Source organism: Oncorhynchus keta, chromosome 28 (assembly GCF_023373465.1).
Source record: "Oncorhynchus keta strain PuntledgeMale-10-30-2019 chromosome 28, Oket_V2, whole genome shotgun sequence".
NCBI classification, from domain to species: domain Eukaryota; kingdom Metazoa; phylum Chordata; class Actinopteri; order Salmoniformes; family Salmonidae; genus Oncorhynchus; species Oncorhynchus keta.
The window spans coordinates 40,508,045-40,535,638 of record NC_068448.1 but is presented as its reverse complement, the minus strand read 5'-3'; the positions used below and the strand labels follow the sequence as shown (position 1 = coordinate 40,535,638).

General features: G+C 45.7%; 2 protein-coding genes across 7 annotated transcripts in view; one reads left to right on the top strand and one right to left on the bottom strand.

Annotated features, from left to right (window-relative positions):
* LOC118361111 (voltage-dependent L-type calcium channel subunit alpha-1D-like) overlaps positions 1–19,431 on the top strand; it is a 98,958-nt gene extending 79,527 nt beyond the window's left edge. For 3 of the 6 annotated variants that reach the window (XM_052483076.1, XM_052483074.1, XM_052483073.1), the window contains 19 exons: positions 2,348–2,458; positions 2,691–2,774; positions 6,559–6,687; positions 6,831–6,896; positions 6,993–7,084; positions 7,243–7,402; positions 7,711–7,838; positions 8,702–8,798; positions 8,943–9,045; positions 9,502–9,603; positions 11,713–11,849; positions 13,725–13,841; positions 14,638–15,014; positions 15,859–15,999; positions 16,082–16,203; positions 16,312–16,436; positions 16,607–16,741; positions 16,849–17,034; positions 17,150–19,431. In XM_052483076.1, coding sequence (XP_052339036.1) covers positions 2,348–2,458; positions 2,691–2,774; positions 6,559–6,687; positions 6,831–6,896; positions 6,993–7,084; positions 7,243–7,402; positions 7,711–7,838; positions 8,702–8,798; positions 8,943–9,045; positions 9,502–9,603; positions 11,713–11,849; positions 13,725–13,841; positions 14,638–15,014; positions 15,859–15,999; positions 16,082–16,203; positions 16,312–16,436; positions 16,607–16,741; positions 16,849–17,034; positions 17,150–17,437 — 2,700 coding nt within the window. In that variant the 3' untranslated portion in view covers positions 17,438–19,431. The remainder of the gene's footprint in view (positions 1–2,347; positions 2,459–2,690; positions 2,775–6,558; positions 6,688–6,830; positions 6,897–6,992; positions 7,085–7,242; positions 7,403–7,710; positions 7,839–8,701; positions 8,799–8,942; positions 9,046–9,501; positions 9,604–11,712; positions 11,850–13,724; positions 13,842–14,637; positions 15,015–15,858; positions 16,000–16,081; positions 16,204–16,311; positions 16,437–16,606; positions 16,742–16,848; positions 17,035–17,149) is intronic. The other 3 variants (XM_052483077.1, XM_052483075.1, XM_052483078.1) reach the window with 3 other exon arrangements.
* On the bottom strand, positions 19,098–27,384 carry chdh (choline dehydrogenase). Its single transcript, XM_035741185.2, has 8 exons — positions 27,240–27,384; positions 25,819–26,591; positions 25,008–25,159; positions 24,807–24,936; positions 22,180–22,314; positions 21,771–21,913; positions 21,325–21,427; positions 19,098–21,125 (listed from the first exon to the last, which is right to left on the bottom strand). The coding sequence occupies exons 2-8, from the start codon at positions 26,567–26,569 to the stop codon at positions 20,707–20,709; spliced, it is 1,833 nt and encodes a 610-aa protein (XP_035597078.1). The 5' UTR covers positions 26,570–26,591; positions 27,240–27,384; the 3' UTR covers positions 19,098–20,706.
* Between the last annotated feature and the right edge of the window lie 210 nt (positions 27,385–27,594).

Below are 27,594 nucleotides of genomic sequence, written 5' to 3'. Positions count from 1 at the left end.
ATAGCCCTATATAGCCCTCTATAGCTCTAAATAGCCCTCTGTAGCCGTTTATAGCCCCATATAGCATTCTATAGCCCTATATATGCCTATATAGCCCTCTATAGCTCTAAATAGCCCTCTATATGGTCAGTTGGTAGAGCATGGCGCTTGTAACGCCAGGGTAGTGGGTTCGATTCCCGGGACCACCCATACGTAGAATGTATGCACACATGACTGTAAGTCGCTTTGGATAAAAGCGTCAGCTAAATGGCATATATTATTATTATTATTATTATATTATTTAGCCCTCTATAGCTCTAAATAGACCACTATAGCTCTAAATAGCCCCCTGTAGCCCTCTATAAGCCTATTTAGCCCTCTATAGCCCTCTATAGCCCCCGTAGCCTTCTATAGCCCTCTCTCTGTTCTCTCTCTGTGTCTCTGTGCCTGGGTCTATTTCTCTGTCCCAATATATGTATCTGTGTCTGAGTCTATTTCTCTGTCCCTCTGTGTCTCTGTGTCGGGGTCTATTTCTCTGTCCCTCTGTGTCTCTCTGTGTCGGGGTCTATTTCTCTGTCCCTCTGTGTCTCTCTGTGTTCTGTGACACTTTGTCAGACTCGTTAACTCATATATATATATATATATATATATATATATATATATATATATATATATATATATATACTGCTCAAAAAAATAAAGGGAACACTTAAACAACACAACACTTCTGTGAAATCAAACTGTCCACTTAGGAAGCAACACTGATTGACAATACATTTCACATGCTGTTGTGCAAATGGAATAGACAACAGGTGGAAATTATAGGAAATTATTAGCAAGACACCCCCAATAAAGGAGTGGTTCTGCAGGTGGCAACCACAGACCACTTCTCAGTTCCTATGCTTCCTGGCTGATGTTTTGGTTACTTTTGAATGCTGGCGGTGCTTTCACTCTAGTGGTAGCATGAGACGGAGTCTACAACCCACACAAGTGGCTCAGGTAGTGCAGCTCATCCAGGATGGCACATCAATTCGAGCTATGGCAAGAAGGTTTGCTGTGTCTGTCAGCGTAGTGTCCAGAGCATGGAGGCGCTACCAGGAGACAGGCCAGTACATCAGAAGACGTGGAGGAGGTCGTAGGAGGGCAACAACCCAGCAGCAGGACCGCTACCTCCGCCTTTGTGCAAGGAGGAGCAGGAGGAGCACTGCCATAGCCCTGCAAAATTACCTCCAGCAGGCCACAAATGTGCATGTGTCTGCTCAAACGGTCAGAAACAGACTCCATGAGGGTGGTATGAGGGCCTGACTTCCACTGGGGGTTGTACTTACAGCCCAACACCGTGCAGGACATTTGGCATTTGCCAGAGAACACCAAGATTGGCAAATTCGCCACTGGCGCCCTGTGCTCTTCGCAGATGAGAGCAGGTTCACACTGAGCACGTGACAGACGTGACAGAGTCTGGAGACGCCGTGGAGAACGTTCTGCTGCCTGCAACATCCTCCAGCATGACCGGTTTGGCGGTGGGTCAGTCATGGTGTGCGGTGGCATTACTTTGGGGGGACGCACAGCCCTCCATGTGCTCGCCAGAGGTAGCCTGACTGCCATTAGGTACCGAGATGAGATCCTCAGACCCCTTGTGAGACCATATGCTGGTGCGGTTGGCCCTGTGTTCCTCCTAATGCAAGACAATGCTAGACCTCATGTGACTGGAGTGTGTCAGCAGTTCCTGCAAGAGGAAGGCATTGATGCTATGGACTGGCCCGCCCGTTACCCAGACCTGAATCCAATTGAGCACATCTGGGACATCATGTCTCGCTCCATCCACCAACGCATCATAGATTGTCCAGGAGTTGGCGGATGCTTTAGTCCAGGTCTGGGAGGAGATCCCTCAGGAGACCATCCGCCACCTCATCAGGAGCATGCCCAGGCATTGTAGGGAGGTCATACAGGCACGTGGAGGCCACACACACTACTGAGCCTCATTTTGACTTGTTTTAAGGACATTACATCAAAGTTGGATCAGCCTGTAGTGTGGTTTTCCACTTTAATTTTGAGTGTCACTCCAAATGATACATTTGATTTCCATTGATAATTTTTGTTTGATTTTGTTGTCAGCACATTCAACTATGTAAAGAAAAAAATATTTAATAAGAATATTTCATTCATTCAGATCTAGGATGTGTTATTTTAGTGTTCCCTTTATTTTTTTGAGCAGTGTGTATATATATATATATATATATATATATATATATATGTCTGTACCTCAGTCCCATCTCATCATCCTTCTTTCTGCTCTTCAATGCCCCTTTCTCTCTCATCTTCCGACACCCCCCCCCCCCTCTCTCTCCCTCTCTCTCCATTTCCTCAGCACTATGGCCAGTCCCACCTGTTCAACTACGCCATGGACGTCCTCAACATGGTCTTCACTGGCGTCTTCACCGTAGAGATGATCCTCAAACTGATTGCCTTCAGACCCAGGGTGAGTCAGTCAGACCCAGGGTGCCTCTCAGCTTGCATCATAGACCAGTTAACTCACCCCTCTCACTCCTCTCATCCCCCTGTCTTTCTGTCAAGCATTTCCCCCTGTAGTATTGACCTTAACATCCCCCCTCCCCTGCTCACCCTTTCCCTCTCTACTTCTTACCCTCCACTGACCCTCCTACCCCTCTCCCTACCTCCCCCTGCGGTGCTCTCTGTACCCTGGCCTGTAGGGGTATTTTGGAGACGCCTGGAACGTCTTCGATGCCCTGGTGGTGATCGGCAGCGTAGTCGACATCATTCTCAGTCAGGTAGATGTGAGTATTGTAATAGACCTGCCCTCCTCTCTGCCTCCTCCCTTCCTTCCTTCCTTCCTTCCTTTCTTCCTTGCCTCCCTCACCTTTTTCTAGACTCACTCCTAAAGCCAGTCTGTTGGCTCCTTGGCCTAGTGTTGAACCTCTTTCAGGGCTGGTCACCCATAGGTCTTGATCAGGGTTCCCCAACTAGCGTCACGGCCCGCGGATGGTTTTATTTGCCCCCCCCATGTTCTCTGAGCAATAAAAACTAGATTTATTTGAATTTTATTTTTTGGCATCTTCATTTTTGGACTTAAAAATATAATAAAACCACCAGGACATCAACTCCAAGTGATTGGTTTGAAATGATTGTTTTAGTCAAATATTATATCTGTTTGGGCTTCTTGCAGTCAATTTGCAGTCTACAAATGATTTGTAAATATGTTTCGGGGCCCCCTGACCGTCCGCTCAAGAAAAAAAACGCCCCCGCCGCTGAATTTTAGGAGATGATCCCTGGTCAGGACTGGTGTTGGGTCTAGGTCTATTGTAACCAGTTACTCAGCACTGTGTCGGCACTGTGTCAGTGAGAAACGTGTAATATCTTATAGAGGGTTGTAGAGGGTTCATAACAGATCACACAGTCAGAAGAACTTCATTCACTGGGTCATATGTATCAGTTGGGCTACTTAGAGGCATATGCGCGACAGAAGCCTGCTGAGGGGAGGGCGGGCTCATAACAATGGCTGGAATGGAGTTTACGGAATGGTATCAAACGCATGTGTTTGATGTGTTTCAATGCCATTCTATTAACTCCATTCCAGCCATTACTACGAGCCCGTCCTCCCCGGTTAAGGTGCCTCCGCTTTGTATTCTCACAGACAAGTGCCACTCAGACGCTTTTTCTACTTGTTGCCCGTATTCTTTCATGCCTTAACTCATTTGTATTTTCACATATCTCTATCCTTCTCGTTCTCTCTTTCTGCTTCTGTGTCTCTCTCTGTCCTCTTCTCTTTGTGTCCGTGGACTGGCGCTTACAGCACTATTTCGCTGATGCATGGAACACGTTTGATGCCTTAATTGTTGTCGGTAGCGTCGTTGACATTGCAATCACTGAGATCAATGTAAGTAGCCATCTTCACGCCAACTTGTCCCGCAGCACTTATTGGAGGGAATGCCTTGCAACAACGTCAGGGTTGCACTCCAGATCTCAAAATGGTTTCACGTCCCAGACATGTTCATTGACTAGGGTCTTGATGAAGGTGTTGCTCTTATCTAGCTGTTTAGTAGCATTGATAATCAGGAATGCAACCCTATGATCCTTGGAGATCAAAATGTGATGTCTACAAATGTGCTGACAACAGATTTCTACGATGTTATGATGATAGGACAGTTTTGAAACACTCTTATGGCAGTGTTATTCAAAGTCGGGGTCACTGGGGAATTGCTGTGGGGCCAAAAAAGATACAAATAAACTTATATTTGAAAGAAAATGACTAAATATTAAGAGTACAGATTATTGTATGGGACAGTATATAAATGTTGAGAAATGTAATTAAATTGAGTAAATGTATCGATTGGTTTCTTTTCATTTTGATACGAGGGATGAAAATGTAATAATGAATTGAAGTTTTTTTTTTTATGTAAAAATCTAAAAGTACCGATTTGAAGGTTGTGTCATTTAGATTTGGGGTGTGGTGGGTTCGCCCGAGAAATTCAAGTGGAAAAGAAATGGGGTCCCCCCCCAGCTGAAGAAGTTTGAATACCACAGCTATGAGGGTTATTGCAATGCCTCCCTCCAATAGGCTATCTAGATTAGTGATCCATGCTTGGTGCTGTTCTGGTAACTGTGTGTCATCATGACGTTTGTGTGGCTTTGTCTTTTGTTCTGTTTGGAACACAAATCTCAACACACACACACTGCCTTACACACGTACACAAAAAACAGTGTCTTACCTACATGGTAAGTAAGCTAAGTGACCCTATATTATTCTATTAGTTATGTTAGTCATCTTGTAACAAACTTTCATAAATGTGTTTGACCAGTGAGTGACAATCACATTGGATATTTACTTTTAAATGATTGAAATATTCAACCGAGTTTCTATTTGTGGGACCCACTCGTTCTCTGGTACAGGTCACAGTTTCCTTTCTTCACCTGTGTAGAATTGAATGGGCCCGTTTTATGTACCGAACGTGCCACCGAGGTCATACTGTGCTTAAGCTCTTGTCATTCTGCTTTTGCGTGAGAGGCAACGATGATGGTGTCCCGTCGATACTGATGCTGACTGTAACATGTCTGTTATGGATGTTTTCTGATTCCCGAGCTGTATTAATTAAAGAAGTTCCGATCATATTGTTGCTGGGTTGATTCAATCGACGATGGAGAAATGTAATGACATTGTGAAGCAGTTAAGTCATTATGCCAATGACAACGACAATGACTCGTGGATGACATCAGTGATGTGAGTGATGAAGGTAGTCAAGTTGTTAGTGGTTAACCCAGACTTTTTGGTCTCAAGGCCCTGCCAGTGGTGGTGATTGTGGAGCCAGGGGTAAGAAGCCCCTCCCACTACCCCTGTCTTCCTCGTCGTCATCGTCTCAGCACAGAGCTGTTTCTGTTGTCAGTCATGTCGTCACGTTCGTTTGGAATGAAATATGTTCTGAATGATATTCATTCATGAGGATTTTTGTCTTGCCTGTTTTGTGGCCCGGTACCATGGACAAGATCTGTTTTGTGGCCCGGTACCATGGACAAGATCTGTTTTGTGGCCCGGTACCATGGACAAGATCTGTTTTGTGGCCCGGTACCATGGACAAGATCTGTTTTGTGGCCCGGTACCATGGACAAGATCTGTTTTGTGGCCCGGTACCATGGACAAGATCTGTTTTGTGGCCCGGTACCATGGACAAGATCTGTTTTGTGGCCCGGTACCATGGACAAGATCGGTTCTGATTTGGGATCTTGTTTGTGTTGATGGTCGTCTCATTATCAGTCTTTTGTTGTGTCCCTTTGTTCGCGTTTGACCTGGGATCGCGTAGATGCTGTGGTTTTGCTTGTGTCTCAAGCGGTCATCCAACGAAGCGTGTGTCTGGGCATTTCCACCGAGTCTGGAGACACGTCCCTGTATGACTCCTAGGAGTGGGGACACTTGTATGTATGTGTATGTATGTGGCTGTGTATGCATTGCTTTCACACAAGTCGAGGACTGTTGCATGTTCCTCTACCTGAATGCGTACGCACATGCACTGATGTGCACCCATACACACACACACACATACATACAAACTGCGTGTTGATCTCTGGCCTGCTCCTAGCTGTGTGTTAAAGCAACACAATCAGTCCTATGGAGGTTCCACCTCCTGTCTCTCTCTGTCTCTCTCTCTCTCTCTCTCTCTCTTTCTGTCTCTGTCTCTCTCTCTGTCTCTCTTTCTGTCTCTGTCTCTCTCTCTGTCTCTCTTTCTGTCTCTCTGTCTCTCTTTCTGTCTCTCTGTCTCTCTTTCTGTCTCTGTCTGTCTGTCTCTGTCTCTCTCTGTCTCTCTTTCTGTCTCTCTGTCTCTCTTTCTGTCTCTCTCTCTCTCTCTCTGTCTCTCTCTCTCTCTCTCTCTCTCTCTCTCTCTCTCTCTCTCTGTCTCTCTTTCTGTCTCTCTCTCTCTCTCTCTCTCTCTCTGTCTCTCTCTCTGTCTCTCTCTCTCTCTTTCTGTCTCTGTCTCTGTCTCTCTCTCTCTCTCTCTCTCTCTCTCTCTGTCTCTCTCTCTCTCTCTGTCTCTGTCTCTCTCTCTCTGTCTCTCTCTGTCTCTGTCTCAGAACACAGAGGACAGCGCTCGCATCTCCATCACATTCTTCCGCTTGTTCCGAGTCATGCGGTTGGTCAAGCTGCTCAGCAGAGGGGAGGGCATCCGAACGCTCCTGTGGACCTTCATCAAGTCCTTCCAGGTGAGAGAATAATCCACTCGGGGTTGACAGTGGAGTCATATGGGTCCGACTGTAACCGTACAGGTGAAGGTGCACCCTTCTCTCCCTGAGTCTGAACACACTCCTGAAACGGTCTTTCTCTCTCTCTTTGCATTCATTCCCAGGCTCTTCCCTATGTTGCCCTCCTGATAGCCATGCTATTCTTCATCTACGCTGTTATCGGCATGCAGGTAAATGGCAAACATTTTCTCTTTTGAGTTGGGCATTACGATTAGCTTATCTCCGGGACTTGTTTCTTCCTAACACACTGTGTTTGTTTGTTTCAGGTGTTTGGAAAGATCGCCATGGTCGACGGCACACAGATAAACCACAACAACAACTTCCAGACCTTTCCTCAAGCTGTCCTGATGCTCTTCAGGTGTGTGTGCGTGTGTGACTAGTTTGTGTATTATGCGTCATCATATTGCGGTGCGCTAGGGACAAGTTTGGCGTCAGGTCAAGCGCACGCGCGTGCGGTTATGGACGGTGAATAGTTGTGGTAGTGTTGGGGTTGTAACATGACTTGAATGTTCTCAGGTGTGCTACAGGCGAGGTGTGGCAGGAGATCATGCTGGCATGTCTGCCAGGGAAGCTGTGTGACTCCGAGTCAGACTACAACCCTGGAGAGGAGAGAACCTGTGGAAGCGGATTCGCCATCATCTACTTCATCAGCTTCTACATGCTCTGCGCCTTCCTGGTACACACACATACACACAGCATGTAGACACACACACACACTAAGTCTTGTACAGCTAACCTTGTGGGGACACACAATTCAGTCCCATTCAAAATCCTATTTTCACTAACCTTAACCCTAACCCGTACTCTTACCCTAACCCAAAAACCCCTCAGAAACCCCTTAGAAATAGCATTTGACCTCGTGGGGACTAACAAAATGTCTCCAGTTGGTCATATTTCTGTTAATTTACTATCCTCGTGGGGACTTCTGGTCCCCAGAAGAATCGTTAAACACGCCCACTGAGTGTTTCACTACCTCTGTTTCAGATCATCAACCTGTTCGTGGCTGTCATCATGGATAACTTTGACTATCTGACGCGGGATTGGTCCATTCTGGGTCCTCACCACCTGGATGAGTTTAAAAGGATCTGGTCTGAGTACGACCCTGAGGCTAAGTGAGTCTGCATTAACATCTGGACATACAGGACACACACACACACACACACACACACACACACACACACACACACACACACACACACACACACACACACACACACACACACACACACACACACACACGGTGGTGAGAAAAGTACTCAATTGTCATACTTGAGTAAAAATACCTTCATAGAAAATGACTCAAGTAAAAACTGAAAGTCACCCAGTAAAATATTACTTGGGTAAAAGTATCTGGTTTTAAATGTACTTTAAGGAGTAAATTTTAAAAAAGGTGCTATCTAGAACCTAAAAGGGTTCTTCAGCTGTCTCCATAGGAGAACCCTTTGAATAACCCTTGTTGGTTCCAGGTAGAACACTTATGGTTCCAAGTAGATATATTATTTTGTAAATGTATTGACAGTTAAGGGGACATTCAAACACTCAGACATCATTTACAAACGCAGAATTTGTGTTTAGTGAGTCCGCCAGATCAGAGGCAGTAGGGATGACAATATGCTAAATTGATAAGTGTGTGAATTGGACTGTATAGCTGTCCTGCCTGAGCATTCGAAATGTAACAAGTGTTTTGGGGTATCAGGGAAAATATATGGGAGTAAAAAGTACATGTTTTCTTTATGAATGTAGTGAAGTAAAAGTTGTCTAATATATAAATAGTCAAGTACAGAAACAATGAATTAAGTAGTATTTCAAAGTATTTTTACTAAGTTACCTGTACACACACACACACACACACACACACACACACACACACACACACACCTGCAGTCATTCATCTACATTAGTTCTCCCTGTGTTGTTTCTGTATTTGGTGTTGCTGTCAGGAGTGTGTTGCCTTCAGTGTTGGTGTCTCTTTCAGGGGCAGGATAAAGCATCTGGATGTGGTGACCTTGCTGAGACGCATCCAGCCTCCTCTCGGCTTCGGCAAGCTGTGTCCACACAGAGTGGCCTGCAAGGTGTGCTTATGCACCCACACAAACACACACATTGTATTCAACACACAGCACAAACACTGCACCCGTTACACAAACGTTTCACACAAGGTGTTCATTTTTGTGGGCTCAATCTTGCCCTGGTTAACTCACCGGGACTCCTTTCAGAGATTGGTTGCCATGAACATGCCCCTGAACAGTGATGGCACGGTCATGTTTAACGCCACCCTGTTTGCCTTGGTGAGGACCGCTCTGAAGATCAAGACCGAAGGTGAGCAGTGCGGTCATCGCAGCACCAGCTGCTGTGGACATTCACCTTTGAGGATAGGCGAGCTTGGTATATTACTATACTGTGGCCCGAAAGGTAACCGAAAGGTTGCTGGATTGAATCCCAGAGCTGATAAGGTCTGTTGTTCTGCCCATGAACAAGGCAGTTAACCCACTGTTCTTAGGCAGCCATTGAAAATAAGAATTTGTTCTTCACTGACTTGCCTAGTTAAATAAAGGTAAAAATATTACACAACCTTTTATAGTAGGGGATGTAGTACTGCCTGTAGCCACAAGGGGGTGCTGCTGGGAGCTGACATAGGGAAGATGTCTGAATGAGGACACGCAGTCGTCATCCAGTTTCTCAGAATGTACTGTACTCAAAATACTCGTATACAGTGGCCCGCTAAATGGCTGCTTTGATTGGTCCAACACATTTACAGAGTGTTTGATTTCCTAGGCAACCTGGAGCAGGCCAATGAGGAGTTGCGAGCGGTCATCAAGAAGATCTGGAAGAGGACCAGCATGAAGCTGCTGGACCAAGTGGTGCCCCCTGCTGGCGGTCAGTAGAATGGCTCAAGCCTCTTGTGACGTCTGTCTCCAGTAACTGGACGGTAGATGTGGCCTGGCTACAGAGGTGTGGCAGACTGCCCTGCGCACCCTGTACACTTCAAACATACAAATGCGCTGTGCAGACACACATGCATAAGCAGGGTTGTTGCTTATGCACTGTGTGTGTGAGGTCAGGGTGGCAATCCTATACTCCAGGCTGACCTGCGACAAAGCTTTCCCTCACAATACGTTCATGGGACTTGTTGCATAGAGGTGCATGGATCGCTAACAGCATAGGTTATTGGCAGTCCCACATTAAGGATCAACTCATTCATTGACATTAGTGATCCACTGTAATGCCGACCCTCTAGTGGAACAGTTTGCGTAGACTAATTATTTGATGGGCAGTCGAGTCCTCTCTTCTTGTTTTCATGTGTCAATAGCTGTTAAAGCCTAGTCGCTTGACCACAGATAAGAGCAGGACCAGATAGAGGAGCAGACAGTCACTTCAGTTCAGAGAAACTCACCTTATCGGACTCTTATCTTGCCATCCACGCCGAGTGTGCTCATATCAAAGGTCAAACAGAGGGTGCTTCTATAAGTCTGTAACCTGTACAGGTGTGTGGTGTGAAATGTGTTTTTGTTGTTGGTGCATACCCAACTCCCCCTGCGACACCCTCAGAGAGTGGGGTCACAGCCAGGGATCGGCCATTATTGACATCGACCCTGAAAATGCTCGCTGCAGCCTGACTCTGGGGCTCCCGATTGATAGTCAGGCCAGGTTCAATCTGATATGGCACCCTATTCACTTTCTTGTGCACTTAGTAGTGTTCCTTATAGGAAGGGAGGGAATATGAGTTCGGTTAGGACGCAGGCTCACAGCAACTGTTTTGCTGTGTGTTCTTTTGTTGTCTGCCACTTGGCTGTCCTGAGCCGTACGATCCTAAACAGTCTACAGTGCCATGCTGTGCTGGTGTTGACCAACCTGTGATGTTTTCACTGTTCTCTAGTTTTCTGCAACCCACCCCTATTCGTCGTGTTCATTTTATTTCCCTAGTTGTCATTTGCTGCACTATGCTTTGTGCTTTGGCTCTCTGATGCTTGGCTCGTTCTAGCACTGCATGCTCTGCTATAACTACTAACTCATCTTGATCTCTCTTTCTGGCCAAGCTTCTCTTCTCCACAGCTTTCCCTCTTCTTCCCTAGTCTCTCTCTCTCTCTCTCTCTCTCTCTCTCTCTCTCTCTCTGCCGTCCAGAATTTCCTGCAGCAGTTCTGTTTTATGGCCGGTGGCATGAAACTATTGTTGCCGGCACTCTCCTGTGCCTTGTGTCCCCAGTCTGCTTACTAGCTAGCTGAGTGACACAGACCGCTGCTTCCTCTGTTCTCTACTGCTTCCCTGGCCTGCGCGTCGCTATTCACAGCTTAGATATACCAGTCTCTCTGCTGTAGTCTTCTTGTTAGATTCTTCTCAACTGTGGCGGTGTCCCTGTACTGTAGCTAGCTACGCCGTAGGTAATAACAGCAGTACTGTCGCTAGCTGTGTGGTAGACTTTAGTGAGATGCGATTGTGGTTAGTTTGACAGAAAACAAACGTGACACCGCTTCATCTCATGACTGTATTGAGTTGAGGCTTGTTTCTCTTTGTTGTTTAAAATTCCACGTTTCAGATCTGTTCGTATTTTGCCATATTTTCTGTTCATATAAATGCCACAGATGGTCTCTAGTGGGTAGAGCTGCCGATGTTGTTATTGAGAGGACTGGTGTGCTGATGTTTTGCTGGAGGTTTCTGTTGGCTGTCTTGTCAGAAGGTCAGGACTGTGCTCGGCTATATTCTCGGTCACCACAGATCCAGGTACAGATACAGGCCCAGGAAGAGAGCTGAGAAGCCGCTGAGGCTGTCACACTGGTCTGGTAGACACCAAACTGCAGTGTAGTGCTTGGTTAAAGTCCCATTTTGTTTTCAGCTTTTTTAAAATTTCATATTTGAATAGGTTATATGCCACAGACGGCTTTGCACAAAAGCTCCGGGGTCCCTAGAAAGTCAGCTAATGATGGATAATATGGTGAGTGGTGGTGCGGTGCTGACAGTGGAGGCGTTTGTGTGGTCTGTTCACTCAGATGATGAGGTAACCGTGGGGAAGTTCTATGCTACCTTCCTGATACAGGACTACTTCAGGAAATTCAAGAAACGCAAAGAGCAAGGCCTGGTGGGAAGAAACTCATTCACCAGCCTGAACTCCACCATCGCCCTCCAGGTGAGTCTCAAAATCTGTACTGGACTGTACCATTTGACCTCCTCTAGGGTTGTAAACACTAACAAAAAGTACACTATTATGGCCAATCTGTATGTAACACAAGTTAATATTTTTCAACTGCAGCTACAGTTGAAGTTGGGAGCTTACATACACCTTAGCCAAATACATTTAAACTCAGTTTTTCACAATTCCTGACATTTAATCCGAGTAAAAATTCCCTGTCTTAGTTGAGTTAGGTGAAATGTCAGAATAATAGTAGAGAATGATTTATTTGAGCTTTTATTTCTTTCATCACATTCCCAGTGGGTCAGAAGTTTACATACACTCAATTAATATTTGGTAGCATTGCCTTTAAATTGTTTAACTTGGGTCAAATGTTTTGGGTAGCCTTCCACAAGCTTCCCACAATAAGTTGGGTGAATTGTGACCCATTCCTCCTGACAAAGCTGGTGTAACTGAGTCCGTTTTGCTTCAATATATCCACATAATTATTGTGAAGTGCACCAGTCCCTCCTGCAGCAAAGCACCCCCACAACATGATGCTGCCACCCCATGTGCTTCCCTGTTGGGATGGTGTTCTTCAGCTTACAAGCCTCCCCTTTTTTCCTCCAAAGATAACGATGGTCATTATGGCCAAACAGTTCTATTTTAGTTTCATCAGACCAGAAGACATTTCTCCAAAAAGTACGATCTTTGTTCCCATGTGCCGTTGCAAACCGTAGTCTGGCTTTTTTTATGGCGGTTCTGGAGCAGTGGCTTCTTCCTTGCTGTGCGGCCTTTCAGATTATGTCGATATAGGACTTGTTTTACTGTGGATATAGATACTTTTGAACATGTTTCCTCCAGCATCTTCACAAGGTCCTTTGCTGTTGTTCTGGGAGACAGAACGCATCTCCTTCCTGAGCGGGTATGATGGCTGTGTGGTCCCAGGATGTTTATACTTGCATACTATTGTTTGTACAGATGAAGTACCTTCAGGCGGTTTGCAATTGCTCACAAGGATGAACCAGACTTGTCTACAATTTTTTTCTGGGGTCTTGGCTGATTTCTTTTGATTTTCCCATGATGTCAAGCAAAGAGGCACTGTGTTTGAAGGTAGGCCTTGAAATACATCCACAGGTTCACCTCCAATTGACTCAAATGATGTCAATTAGCCTATCAGAAGCTTCTAAAGCCATGACATAATTTACTGGAATTTTCCACCTGTTTAAAGGCACAGTCAATTTAGTGTATGTAAACTTCTGACTCATTGTAATTGTGATACAGTGAAATAATCTGTCTGTAAACAATTGTTGGAAAAATGACTTGTCATGCACAAAGTAGATGTCCTAACCAACTTGCCAAAACTATAGGTTGTTAACAAGAAATTTGTGGAGTGGTTGAAAAACGAGTCCAACCTAAGTGTATGTAAACTTCCGATTTCCACTGTACCTGTAGAACTCACAACCTTTGAAACAACTGATGACATGACTTACAAACCCAAATATGGGTGCTATTTTAGTAAGATAATGACACATTGATAAGGGTAAACAATATGTAACTGCTAGTTAGCGATAAATCACACTGAGTAGTGCTTTGCCCAATCACCACAGGACATCGGCAAAGCAGCAGGCCACTGCACCTGAACACACAATGCTGCTTCTCTGGTCTGCACTTTGCTATTTCACCTCTGGCTGTGCTTGGAGCTGCAGACTATCCCTTTTTATTATGAGAGATAAAGAGAACAGTGCTGTGCACACACCCCGCATTATCTATAGCTTTACAAAGCACCTCAGTATGTCTGGTCTGAGGGTCTTTGTGTGTACAGTTCACATGTGTGTATCTCTGTGTTTGTGTTCCTGCCGGCGCTCAGCTGCTCTCTTGTCGTCATTGCAGGCCGGTCTCCGCACACTGCATGATATTGGGCCTGAAATCCGCCGAGTCATATCATGTGACCTGCAAGACGAGGGCCTTGTCGACATTAACGCAGAAGGCGGCGAGGAGATGTACAGGGTAAATCACTGTCCCGGTTCGTTCAATAAGCGCGCTTGATTTAGCTCACCCGACACGTTCAGTGGGCAGGGTTCGCTTCTTTTTTTTTTACAGCCAATGGAATGGTCTCGAACTCTGTTCGTGGTTGCTGGGTGCTCTAAATCAAGTGCCTTCTTTTGGCCCGCGGTTTGGGAGGAGCTTGCTTGCCTGTTAGGGGCTGCATGTTCATGGTGTGCTTGTTCGTAGTAGCTGACGTTTGCTGAGGGAGCTAAGTTACGTAAGCTGAAACCCACCCTTGGTCGCTGTCATCAGGTTAATTGACTCCTAACTAAATGTCAAGGATAGTTACATTATCTTTAATCTTCTAGCAACCCTAAGGTTGCGTGTTCGAATCTCATAATCGACAACTTTGGCATTTGAGCTAATTAGCAACTACAGTACTTACTACTTTTTAGCTACTTAGCATGTTAGCTAATCCATTCCTTAACCTTAACCTAACGTGACTCGGGTTCACTTCCGGCTCCCTCCATTCGATACAATAACACTCATATTGCCTGTGAACCCAGAGCATGCAGATGACAGAGTTGTTCAACCCAGTGGTTTTTAAAGGCATAGCATGTTTAGGGCAAAAACTAAATGCACGGTTAATTTTAGTACCTTCATTATCTGTTGAACATAATTTAGTGAAGATTGGAATTAAGACCTCAATGACAAAGTGCCCTACCACCAGTACAGATCCAAAGCCAGTGGTTAAGTTTAGTCACTGTGTTTGTTATGGTCATTTGTACTGTCGGTTCTGACAGTGTTGTCTCTACAGAGGAACGGCATGATCTTCTCCAACCACACCAATCACGTTAACGGGGACCACCGGGGTTCCGCCCACCAGACAAACGTCACTCAGCGGCCCCTCCAGGTCCCTCCGCCTTCCTGCCACGCCTCCGTGGAGCCCTCCCAGGTCGGCTCTGAGGAGAGGGCAGGCGAACCCCACTGGTACAACTACTACTACCCCAAATCCCCCATATCCTCAAACGCCAACCTTAACAATGCCAACGTGCACCCTGTGCCCTCCCTGACAAACGGGGGGCAGCGCCGCTGTCTTCGCCGTGAGCACCCGTCCGCCAATGGGGCACCCTCTTCCAGCTCGCACCGCAAGATTGTTGACTTCGACACCCACACCACGGTCCAATCTGCAAGGTAATTTAAGATTCTTCTTTCTTGGCTAGGTCTCTCTGGTAAAAGAGGTCTCTTTTATTTATCTAGGTAAGTCAGTTAAGAACAAATTCTTATTTACAATGATGGCCAAACCCTAACCCAGATGACACTGGGCCAATTGTACGCCGCCCTATGGGACTCCCAATCATGGCCTGGTTGTGATACAGCCTGGAATTGAACCGGGGTCTGTAGTGATGCCTCTAATGAACTAGGTGATTATTTTAGTTGTGATTTCATGTGTGATGAGCACACTGGTTTACCTGCTTGCGTAATGCCTAGGCGCTGTGGAGCGCCAGTGTTGTAAAGTACTTAAGAAAAAATACTTTAAAGGACTACTTAAGTAGTTTTGGGGGGGTATCTGTACTTTACTTTAATATTTATATTTTTGAACTTTTACATTTACTTCACTACATTCCTAAAGACAATCATTTACTTTTTACTCCATTACCCTGGCACCCATAGAATGGATCTTTTCAGTACTGTTAATTCCTGCACCACGAGGGTCTCTATTCAATCTATCTAGCTGATTTGCGCAATAGAAATGTAAAAGAAATATCGGATTAAGCCGACATATGTAGCATTTACCGTGAACGCGGGAACATTGCCTTTCAGTTTCAATCACACTACAACGATAACTCCCCCCCCCCCCAAAAAAAAACAAACATGAATTATATACTACTGATTACGGTTGTAAACCATTTGACGAATTCATCTGTATCTTCGTTCAAATGCAGGGCTTTAGTCTGTGATCTGTATGTACAGTTACGTCACTTTTTCCTCAATCGCCCCTCAACTTCTGGTTGAACCTTTGACCTTTTGACCTCAGGTCAGATTCAGGGGGTGTTCGCTACCCTACCGTTCGTAGAGAGGAGCCAGGGAGGGCAGACAGCGATGAAGACAGGGGCTCTGGGGAATACTTCAGCGGGGAAGAGTACCAGGAGGATGATATCATGTTGCACAAAGACAGGTATCACCATGGAAACCACTATGTCCTCTACTGTTCCTGCTGTTGACAAAGGTGGCTGTTGATTGACGATGTTGTTGTTCAGGATGTCCCGTAAGGAGTGTCAAGACCATCAACCGGACAGTCTCTGTGATGACCACCAGCAACCCATTTACCAGGATGGTGGGCGGTCGCCGAAGCGATGGTTTCTCCCCTCTACACCCCAGGGTGAGGTCCCTTGGTCACTGATTGGCTGATAAAGAGGACGATGTCACACTTGTAATTATGACCCAAAGCTGTAACAAACAAGGGTCTCTCTTGTGTTTGAACCTCTAGCCCTCCACAGACCCTCATTCAACTTTCATTGTCTGCGGAAACAAAGCAGTCAAGGCGATGACACCCCCTTGACCCCTTCCGTTCCTCTTCGAACAGCTCTACCCCTGCATCTGCTGCAGCAGCAGGTAGGTACCACTGAACCAAACGCACACAACCAAACTGATGTTTACCGTTATATCCACCGACATATGCTACAGGACTCACTACACGTACAATATGCACCCGTCTTCATTTAGGCAGTAGAATAAAGGTATGGTTTGATGCCCGTTAACCCCTTCATTAATCTGTTGCCAAGGTGATGGCGGTGGCTGGCCTGGACTCCAGCAGAGTCCAGCGTCTCTCTCCGTCACGCTCTCTACGCTCCTGGGCCACACCCCCCGTCTCCCCCAGCAGCAGGGACCACTCCCATTACTACACACCCCTCATCCAGGTGTGTGTGTGTGTGTGTGTGTGTGTGTGTGGTAAGCAATGGCTGAGTGTATTGAGAGATACTATACATGTGTAAACGTGTGGATTCACGTGTCTGTATTCATCCAGGTGGACTGGCGTGGGCTGAGCAGTGTGAGTAGCACCCCTGGCTCTGTGAGAAGGAGCACCTGGTACACTGACGTCCAAGAAGCTCCCCTAAGCCGTACTTACTCCCCCTTACAGCTCCAGATCCCACCAGAATATCGCAGGCAGTACCACCAGAACAGAGGCAGTGCTAACAGCCTAGTGGAGGCTGTGAGTAACACACACACACACACACACACACACACACACACACACACACACACACACACACACACACACACACACTGACTGATTGAATGATACATTTCTCCCTCTAATGTTTCAGGTGTTGATTTCAGAAGGACTGGGGAAATACGCCAAGGACCCCAAGTTTGTGTCGGCGACCAAGCACGAGATCGCGGACGCCTGCGAGATGACCATCGACGAGATGGAGAGTGCCGCCAGCAACCTGCTGAACGGCAGTATGGGTAATGGGGCTGGGGCAACGGACACAGTGACTGGCACGAGCCTCATGGACCGCAATCTCGAGGACTACAGCGATGAGGAGCCGGACACGTGCGGGAAATACGAGGAGGATCTGACTGATGAGATGATATGCATCAGCACCCTATAGCAGTCACTCACACTAGACACAGGCTGCGTCTGACATGGCACCCTATTCCCTATAGTGTGCTTCTAGTGCACTATATAGGGAGCAATGTGCTTTTTGGATGCAGCCAACAACCATACAAACAAACAAACAAACAAGCAAACGAGAACAAAGTGCCTTTCTTTCTGTGGAATGAATGGATGGATGAAAACACTGCCAGCTGGAGGAGTGGAGGGATGGAGTGGCATGCCAAAGATCCAACTTCAGAGGAGTCCCGCCCCTTCCTCTCCGTCTGTTTTGCAGCACCCAATGAAACAGAGAGTGAAATATGAGGGGGTTGTCCCAAAGGGGATGCAGTGATGTTGGGTTTCCTCCTCAACGACTTCATACAGAAATCACATATCAGTGAAATGAAGTTCCAGTCCTCAGCCATATCCCCCTCCTGCCTCCCGTTCGCACAAAGACACCAAGAGTAGTCAATCATAGATGGAGAGTAGCGGCCATTTTACAGACCGCATTTTGAAACTGTGAACAACCAACATGAGAAAACGGTGTATTCCAATATCACACTCACTCCTGCCCAACCAATCACTCTTCAGGGATGACTTAGCAGCCATAATATTTTAATGAAAGGACAATCTATTAAATTGTAGGTGTATTTTAAACCCTCTAAGAAAAATATATTATTTGAAAGAGATGCTTTATATGTAGTTATTTATGGATTGTTACAGGTATAACATATTCCCCATGCCTATGAAATAGATAAGTAATTGTTTTATTTGGAATGAATATGAAATTATATTTTATTATGTTTAGTCTTTTTTTCTCACTACTTTTAAGGGGAATCATGTTGATTTAGTCATGTTGATATGTCAAAGAGGTAATTTATCTCAAGTGCGCGTAGTTTGTTTCTACAGAAGTAGGGTTTGCCATTTACCAGCTTAGCTCACTGCCAACAGAAAATAACTAGTAACGCCAGGTTAGTGGGTTTGATTCCCAGGATCACCCATATGTAAAATGTATGCACGCAATGACTAAGACGCTTTGGATAAAAGCGGCTTCTGAAGGGCATACATAAGGACAACTCGGTACTATCATGGAAATGTGTTTCTGTCCTCACAACCTATAAATGTGCAACAAAAGTGCTCTTTCAAAAAAAAAAAAAAGGGGAAAGATGCTTTAAAAAGACACAGCTATTGCCAATAAAGCTGTACGATTCTAATGTGTTTTTCCCAAACGTGTCAACATAAACACCGGGTCACGTCAGGGATCTTTGTGAAATGGCGTCCCGAAATGTAAATTCCTTGCCAATGGAATATTGTTTTCAACTACCAGCTTTCTCTCGACACAGAACGCTCTCAGTTCAACACATGAATGGTGGAGGGCAATTTAAGATGGCCGCCAATAGTGATGGCCACTGTGGGTGTTTTGACTAATGGGGTTTAAATCCTGACATAGTGGTAACAACACCCACTGCATTAGAGGTTATATCACTGGTTCAAGTATATTTCAAATGTAATTAAGATGGTGAGACTGTACATTTCCCTGTATGTCGTTACTGAGACCTTTGAATCAGTGACCTGCCAAGTGATACGTGACGGTATATTTCACTAAATTAAAACCCATCTTTATTTATACTGTATGACAAATGATTGAAGAAAAAAAGACAACCTTGAAACAAAGGTTTGTTGTGCAATTCACAGCTTTATTTTTTCAGACGACTTCTGTTTTAAAGATGCATTGAAATGTTGATGGTAATGTTAAACCCTGTACAGAATGTGTAAATGAAGGTTAAAATGATTCACTGTACTTGAGGATTTCTATCCGCTAACATTACAGCTAATTCCACTTAGTAGCAAATTAGTTTTACCTAAAAATGTAGTTTAACATTTATTTTGTTTTATTTTTTAACATTCACGTTAGTCTCTGAATATTTGCCTGGAAATACAATGGACTGCTGAGGATTTTGTAGTGTTCACAACTGAATAAAGTCCACGGCACTGAATGCCTCCAGAGGACAGCATCTGTGCTCTACGTACTCAGCCGGCAGGAATTAGAAAAATAATCAAATCTTACAAAGATTTCTAAAGAATATTATTTTCAATCACAGCGGTGATTGAGTCTGCACTAAAATCGGTGTGCAAAGTGTTCGTGTAAAGGCTTAGAGTCAATCAGCTCAACGGCTCCACTCAATCAGATCCACTTTACCCGACATCCGCAAAGTGGTTGTTTTGACGATGTTAGAGGTGGAACTGTGGACTTAGAAGTCACATTGTTAAGGCTAGCATGAACATAAGGGTTAATACTATGCAAGCGTATGAGAATACTACTGTAACATATTATTGCAGCTCTGCTCAAATTAAGCGATAAGGCACAAGGGGGTGTGGTATGTGGCTAATATACCACGGCTAAGGGATGTTCTTGTGCATGACGCAACATGGTGTACCTGGACACAGCCTTTAGTCGTGGCATATTGGCCATAAAACACAAACCCCAGAGGTGCCTTATTGCTATTATAAACTGGCTATGAACATAATTAGAGCAGTACAAATAAATGTTTTTCATACCTGTGGTATACGGTCTAATATACCACGGCTGTCAGCCAATTCGCTTTCAGGGCTCGAACCACCCAGTTTATAATAATCAATAGATTACCATACCAAACATACTTCTTTTCAGGCACTTCAAATCAAGACAACATACGTCAAAGACACTTTCATGATTGGCAAGGCAACTCAGGTGACTATCAAAAGCTTAAATCCTTCATATAAATCATCTTCATATAATTGTAAACATAAATGTAAGAATTAATACCCAGAGAACTTGATCAAATCACATCAGAAACTCACTGTTTCTGGACAGAGGTTGGACAGAAAACCAGCATTATCAGGAAAGTAGGGAACACTGCAATCCAAAGTGATTCTCGGAGTTGTAGTTTCTGCTGGTTAGCATGCCGTGGCACTTTATTGACTACCAACGGAGTCTACTACATCTTCATGATGCGGAGTATTAAATATCAAACAAAAAAAAACAGCTGCCACTGAGACCCTTGAAGGTACAAGCTCTACCAGAATTTTACACCAATGGACGGGTTAGATAATGGAAGGCTTATCTGTAATTTTTACACTACTGTTTCTTTACATATTTCAAATCGTAAAAAAAAAATTAAAAAAAAGAGTAACTTTGGACGGTAAAGACCGACGGATGTGTACATGAATACCTAGCATCCACCTCTGGCTGTTCAGGCCCTTAGGAGATGGTGACGCTGCAGGTTCCACACATCTGTGTGAAGCTCATCGCTGGGTCTCTAGAGATCCAGGCTGGTACACAGGCACCCCGGGGTCGCCGAGCGCCGGTCGCCCTCTGATGATGTCAGCAGCCTTCTCCGCGATCATAATGGTGGGGGCGTTGAGGTTGCCGCTGACGACGCTGGGCATGATGGAGGCGTCGACCACACGGAGGCCCTCGAGGCCCAGCACGCGCGTCTCTGGGTCCACCACCGCCATTGGGTCAGATGGAGAACCCATCTTACACGTGCAGGACGGATGGTAGGCGCTGTCTGCCTTGTGACGCACAAACGCATCAATCTCGGCGTCTGACTGACACTCAGGCCCTGGCTGTACCTCGGGCCCCCGGAATGGGTCGAAGGCCTTCTGGGCAAAGATCTCCCGAGAAAGCTTGACACACTCCCTGAACTCCCATACATCAGTGTCTGAGGCAGAGAGGGGGGGGGACACACAAGTCATCAACCACACAGGGCTTGTTTCCCAGAACCAGATTAAGACTACATCTGGACTAAATAGCAGAGGCATTTTCAGTTTGGGAATAGGCTTAATCTGAGTCTGGGAAACAATCCATTCAGAGAATTTTGTTAGGCATGGTCTGGTGACAGTATACAAGGCAGAACATACCTGTTGAGAGGTAGTTGGGCTGGATGATTGGGTGATCTAGAGGGCTGGCGCTCTTCAGCTTTAACCATCCAGTACTTGTACTTCTCATTGGTCCCACGTGAACCTGTCACATCAAAACGGGCCAATCGGTGTCCAGTATCAACATTAGTTCATATTTCATTAGGTAAAAAGGCACAGGAAAAAGGTTCAATAAAATGCAAGTCCTGGTGATAAAGTGCTTGCAAACATTCTCGCACAGTTCAAATCGATACCACAAGTGTGAATGCATCTCTGAGAATGCACTGCGTGTGTGCAGGTGTGTGGGACACGCCTTTCACAACATGCAGAGCCTTGGATGAGTCAGAGCATGGACATAAAGAGGGTGTTCAGCATGGAGAGATTTATCAGGTGTAAGGACACACACACACACACACGTCCAAAAACACACACCCCCACGCACAGCTTACCTGGTAAGCTTCTATCTTGGAGGCCACGCGGCCGTGGTCGATGACCTGCGAGGGCAGGAAGTGGAACTGGATGTCGGGGTGGGCCACGCCCCCTCTGCTCCGGATGAAGCCCCCGCTCTCCAGGTGGGCCGTGGCCCCGTATCCTGGGAGGCAGGTGCCATGGTTACCGGGTTAAATCATTTGGAGGCCAGACGCAATTCTCGTGAAATGACATTCTCACAAAATAAAAAAAGAGCCATCAGAACCGTCGCTGGTGTGTTTACCCTGTGCACGTGTTTGACCTGTGCACGTGTTTGACCTGTGCACGTGTTTGACCTGTGCACGTGTTTGACCTGTGCACCTTTGCTGTACTTGTTTGACCTGTGTACTTGTTTGACCTGTGTACCTTTTCTGTACTTGTTTGTTATACCTGTATATTGGAGGAGCCACTCCAGGCCAATCTTGACCATGTGGAAAGGCTTCTGGGCCTTGTACAGGGTGATGGGCTGAGAGCACTGCTGCTGAACATACAGCTCCAGGTGGTCCTGAAGATTACTGCCCACTCCTACAGATAGGAACGCACACACCAACATTATGTAAGGACATATAAAAAACACAAAACAAAAACAGTACTACTCTCCACACACCCCTGTATATGTAATCATTAGTGAATGTCCTTGAGCTTTGCTACAGCTGCTATAATGCATTTCACTGGCTCATTATTATTTGTATATAACTAACTGACTTCTCTGGAAACTTGCCTCAATGGGAATGTCTTACTATGAAACCTAACCGGCTTTAGCTGTCAAAGCAAATGTTATTGGTCACATACACACGGTTAGCAGATGTTAAAACGAGTGTAGCGAAATGCTTGTGCTTCTGGTTCTGACAGCACAGTAACATCTAACAAGTAAATATAACAATTCCCCAACAACTACCTAATACACACATATCCAAAAGGGATGAATGAGAATATGTACATATAAATATATGGATAAGCGATAGCCGAGCTGCATAGGCAAGGTGCAATAGATGGTATAAAATACAGTATATACATATGATATGAGTAATGTAAGATATGGAAACATTATTAAAGTGGTATTGTTTAAAGTGACTATTGATCTATGTTAAAATGACCAGTGATTAGGTCTCCATGTAGGCAGCAGCCTCTGAGTTAGTGATGGCTGTTTAACAGTCTGATGGCCTTTAGATAGGTGTTTTTCAGTCTCTCGGTCCCAGCTATGATGCACTTGTACTGACCTCACCTTCTGGATGATAGCGGGGTGAACAGGCAGTGGCTTGGGTGGTTGTTGTCTTTGATGATCTTTTTGGCCTTCCTGTGACATTGGATGCTATAGGTGTCATGGAGGGCAGGTAGTTTGACCTGGTGATGCGTTGTGCAGACCGCACCACCTTCTGGAGAGTCTTGCGGTTGAGGGCGGAGAAGTTACCGTACCAGGCTGTGATACAGCCTGACAGGATGCTCTCGATTATAGATTTGTAAAAGTTTGTCAGGGTTTTGTGTGACAAGCCAAATTTCTTCAGCCTCCTGAGGTTGAAGAGGCACAGTTGCGCCTTCTTCACCACAGTATCTGTGTGCGTGAACCATTTCAGTTTACGCCGAGGAACTTAAAACATTCCACTTTCTCCACTGCTGTCCCTTCGATGTGGATAGGGGGTGGTCCCTCCGCTGTTTCCTGAAGTCCACAATCATCTCCTTTGTTTTGTTGACGTTGAGTGAGAGGTTATTTTCCCGACACCACACTCCGAGGGCCCTCATCTTCTCCCTATAGGCTGTCTCGTCGTTGTTGGTAATCAAGCCCACTACTGTTGTGTCGTCTGCAAACTTGATGACGGAGTTGGAGGCGTGCATGGCCATGCAGTCATGGGTGAACAGGGAGTACAGGAAGGGGCTGAGCACGCACCCTTGTGGGGCCCCAGTGTTGAGGGTCAGCGAAGTGGAAATGTTTCTTACCTTCACCACCTGGGGGCGGCCCGTCAGGAAGTCCAGGACCCAATTGCGCAGGGCGGGGTTGAGGCCCAGGGCCTCCAGCTTGATGAGATTGGAGGGTACTATGGTGTTGAATGCTGAGCTGTAGTCAATGAACAGCATTCTTACACAGGTATTCCTCTTGTCCAGATGGGATAGGGCAGTGTGCAGGCGATCGCATCGTATTGTTCTTTAGTCGTAGTGTACTTAGTTTAAATTTGTTTCTGTTCTTGTCCATTAGTGTTCTTTATTTTCTCATGTTCTATGTTTTGTGTGGACCCCAGAAAGAATAGCTGCTGCTTTTTCAACAGCCAATAGAAACACACGCACACACAGTTGATCATTTATCCTGATTGCCTAGTCCCCTTTACTCCTACCTACAGTGCATTTGGAAAGTATTCCAGACCCCTTCCCTTTTTCCACAGTTTGTTATGTTACAGCCTTATTCTAAAATGGATGAAATATTTATTTTTTCCTCAGTCTACACACAATAACCAATAATGACAAAGCAAAAACAGGTTCATTTTTTTGCGAATGTATTAAAAATAAAATGACAGAAATACCTTATTTACATAAGTATTCAGACCTTTTGCTATGAGAGTCGAAATTGAGCTCAGGTGCATCCTGTTTCCATTGAGCATTCCTGAGACGTTTCTACAACTTGATTGGAGTCCACCTGTGGTACATTTAATTGATTGGACATGATTTGGAAAGGGACACTGCTGTCTATAAGGTCCCACAGTTGACAGTGCATGTCAGAGCAAACACCAAGCCAGGAGGTCGAAGGAATTGTGCATAGAATACTTTCCTAATGCACTATACATGTATAAATTACCTCAACTAACTTGTACATTGACTCAGTATCGTTACTCCTTGTATATAGCTCTGTTATTGTTATTTATTGTGTTACTATTATTATTTGCACATTTTCTCTCTTCATTGTTGTTTAAGGGCTCGTAAGTAAGCATTTCACGGTCAACTCTACACCGGTTGTACTTGGCACATGTGACAAATAAAATGTTATTTGATTTGAAGACAATGGGGGTCAGGTGGGGTCATTAGGTCACCTGGTAGATGCTGGACCACAGGGATGTCTAGCTGTTTCAGGTCATCAGCGTTGCCCACCCCGGACAGCATGAGAAGCTGTGGGGAGTTGATGGCCCCACCACTGAGAATTACCTCCTTTTCAGCAAAAACCTGAGAGAGAGAAGAGATGAATAGAGAGATATGTGAGGGGATATAGGTTGTTGAATTTCCCAAAGACCTACCTGCTTCTTCTCCCCGTTCTGAGTGTACTCCACGCCCACAGCTCTCCTCCCATCAAACAGGATCCTGGTGGTCAGACATTGCACCTCTGTCCTCAGGTTGGCTCGGGTAAGGACCGGTCGCAGGTACGCACTGGCTGTGCTCCACCTCTTACCTTGGGGACGGGGGGTGAGAAGAAAGAGGGGGATGAGAAGATGATAAGTCCGTTTATAATGCAGTTCCCTACTTTTACTTGTACAGATACAGACGTCTGCATACACTGTGTATAAACATTAAGAACAACTTCCGAATATTGAGTTGTACCCTCTTATGCCCTCAGTGCGGCCTCAATTCCTCGGGGTATGGACTCTACAAGGTGTCGAAAGCATTCCACATGTTGACTACAATGTTTCCCACAGCTGTGTCAAGTTGGCTGGATGTCCTTCGGGTGGTGGACTATTCTTGATACACACAGGAAACTGTTGAGCCTGAAAAACTGAGCAGCGGTGCAGTTCTAGACACAAACAGGCGTGTCTGGCACCTACCACCATACCCCGTTCAAAGGCACTTAAATATTTTGTCTTGCCCATTCACCCTCTGAATGGCACACGCACACAATCCATGTCTCAATTGTCTCAAAGCTTTAAAAAAAACATTATTTAACCTGTCCTCCCCCTTCATCTCGACTGATTGAAGTGGATTTAACAAGTGAGATCAATACGGGATCATAGCTCCCCCCTGAATTCACCGGGTCAATCTGTCATGGAAAGAGCAGGTGTTTCTAATGTTTTGTACACTCAGTGTATGTGCGCATATCTTTAATTCATCCCCTACCTTCATAGATGGTCATGTCCATCCAGCCCAAGCCCTCCTGCTGAAAGCCGTTCATGTCGTTAGTGAAGGGGTACCCAGCCTGCTGGCCAGCCTCTATGAAAGCCCGGTGTAGAGGGTGGTTCGTCTTCCCCCGGGTCACGTGCAGGGGCCCGCTGCCTCCCCGGTAGCGGTCGCCTCCCAGCTCGTGGCACTGGGCCTTGCGGAAGTAGGGCAGGCAGTGGTCGTAGTCCCAGCCCTCCGCCCCCTCCCTCTGCCAGCGGTTGTAGTCCTCACCGTGGCCCCGGATGTACACCATGGCGTTGAGAGAGGAGGAGCCACCCCACACCCTGCCACGGGGCCAGTACATCACCCGGTTGTTCACGTGCTCCTGGGGCAGGGTGTGGTAGAACCAGTTGACCTTGTCATCACACAGGTTGTAGGTGAGGGCAGCCGGCATGTGGATCTTCCAGGAGAGACGGACGTTGCCCAGGGTCCTGTCCTTAGGACCGGCCTCCAGCAGGAGCACCGACTCCTGGGGATCCTCCGTGAGACGGTTGGCCAGGACGCAGCCCGCCGAGCCAGCGCCCACGATGACATAGTTGAAGGACGGGGTGCTGGATTTGGCTGCTGTGGTGCTGTACCTGTGAGAGGGGTCCCAGTCCCTCCTTCTGTTCAGGGCATTGGGGGACCCTCTTAACCAGGCTGACACACACCTGCCCACTCCCATCCCCATATTGAACCCAACTTTGCCTGAAGCAGCTGCAGAGAGCATCCTGATGGCTCTGATGGCACACCTGCACAATAACATACATCACGAATAAATAAGAAATATTACGTTTTTTTTTGTGTGTAGAAAAAAAAACAGATGATTTCAAGCAAATCACTTCCGATGTCAATGATATTATGTAAACGCTTGGAAAACAGAAGATTAGTGGAACAAATATTGTAAAAAACAGCACAACTCAAAGTCCATGCACTGCCTGTCACATGATGCGCACAAGTTTGAGATTCTAGGAACAACATGACAAAATGAAAACATGATACAGTACCCTACTTGTATCATATTGCTAGTCCAGTTGAATAATGTATGGGCTTTACGGACTATACTGGGAGGGGCTATAGATAGGAATTAACGCCTTCCTTCTCGAGTTTCAGTTTCAACATAGCAAATAACTTTCATCTCTCTCAAAAAAAGAGAAATGTTTGCAACATCAACTATATTTTTTTGCAATAACGTTTTTTGTACGCGTCAATAAAAACATGTGTATGCTAGATGCAGGCAATAAGACGATATAAAACTTTGGAGAGGGGTCACAGCAATTCAGAAAACGGCGAATAAGTTTGCGAACTGTGGTTGTGGTGGACACAAAGTGTCATTAAACTTCGCCCACTTTATGTGGTTAAACATGGAAATAACGGGAGGAAAAAACGGGTTTACTTACAGTTATACTTGATCGCATCGACCTATATCTTCCAAAACTGTCACAATCTGCAGAGATAAGAGGGCGGAGTTGACGGTCTGCTGGCCACGGGGTGCTGGATTTGGCTTGCAATGCACCCCGGGAGCAGCAAAGTGGTAACGGTCCTACAATGATCTGTCCTAGCCAACAACATATATATAACACCTCAAATCAAATCAAAGTTTATTTGACACGTGCGACGAACACAACAGGGGTTGTAGACCTTACAGTGAAATGCTTACTTACAGGCAGTGCAATTTTTAAGTAAAAGAAAAGGTATTAGGTGAACAAGTATAGAAATAAAAACAACAGTAAAAAATACAGTGAAAAATAACAG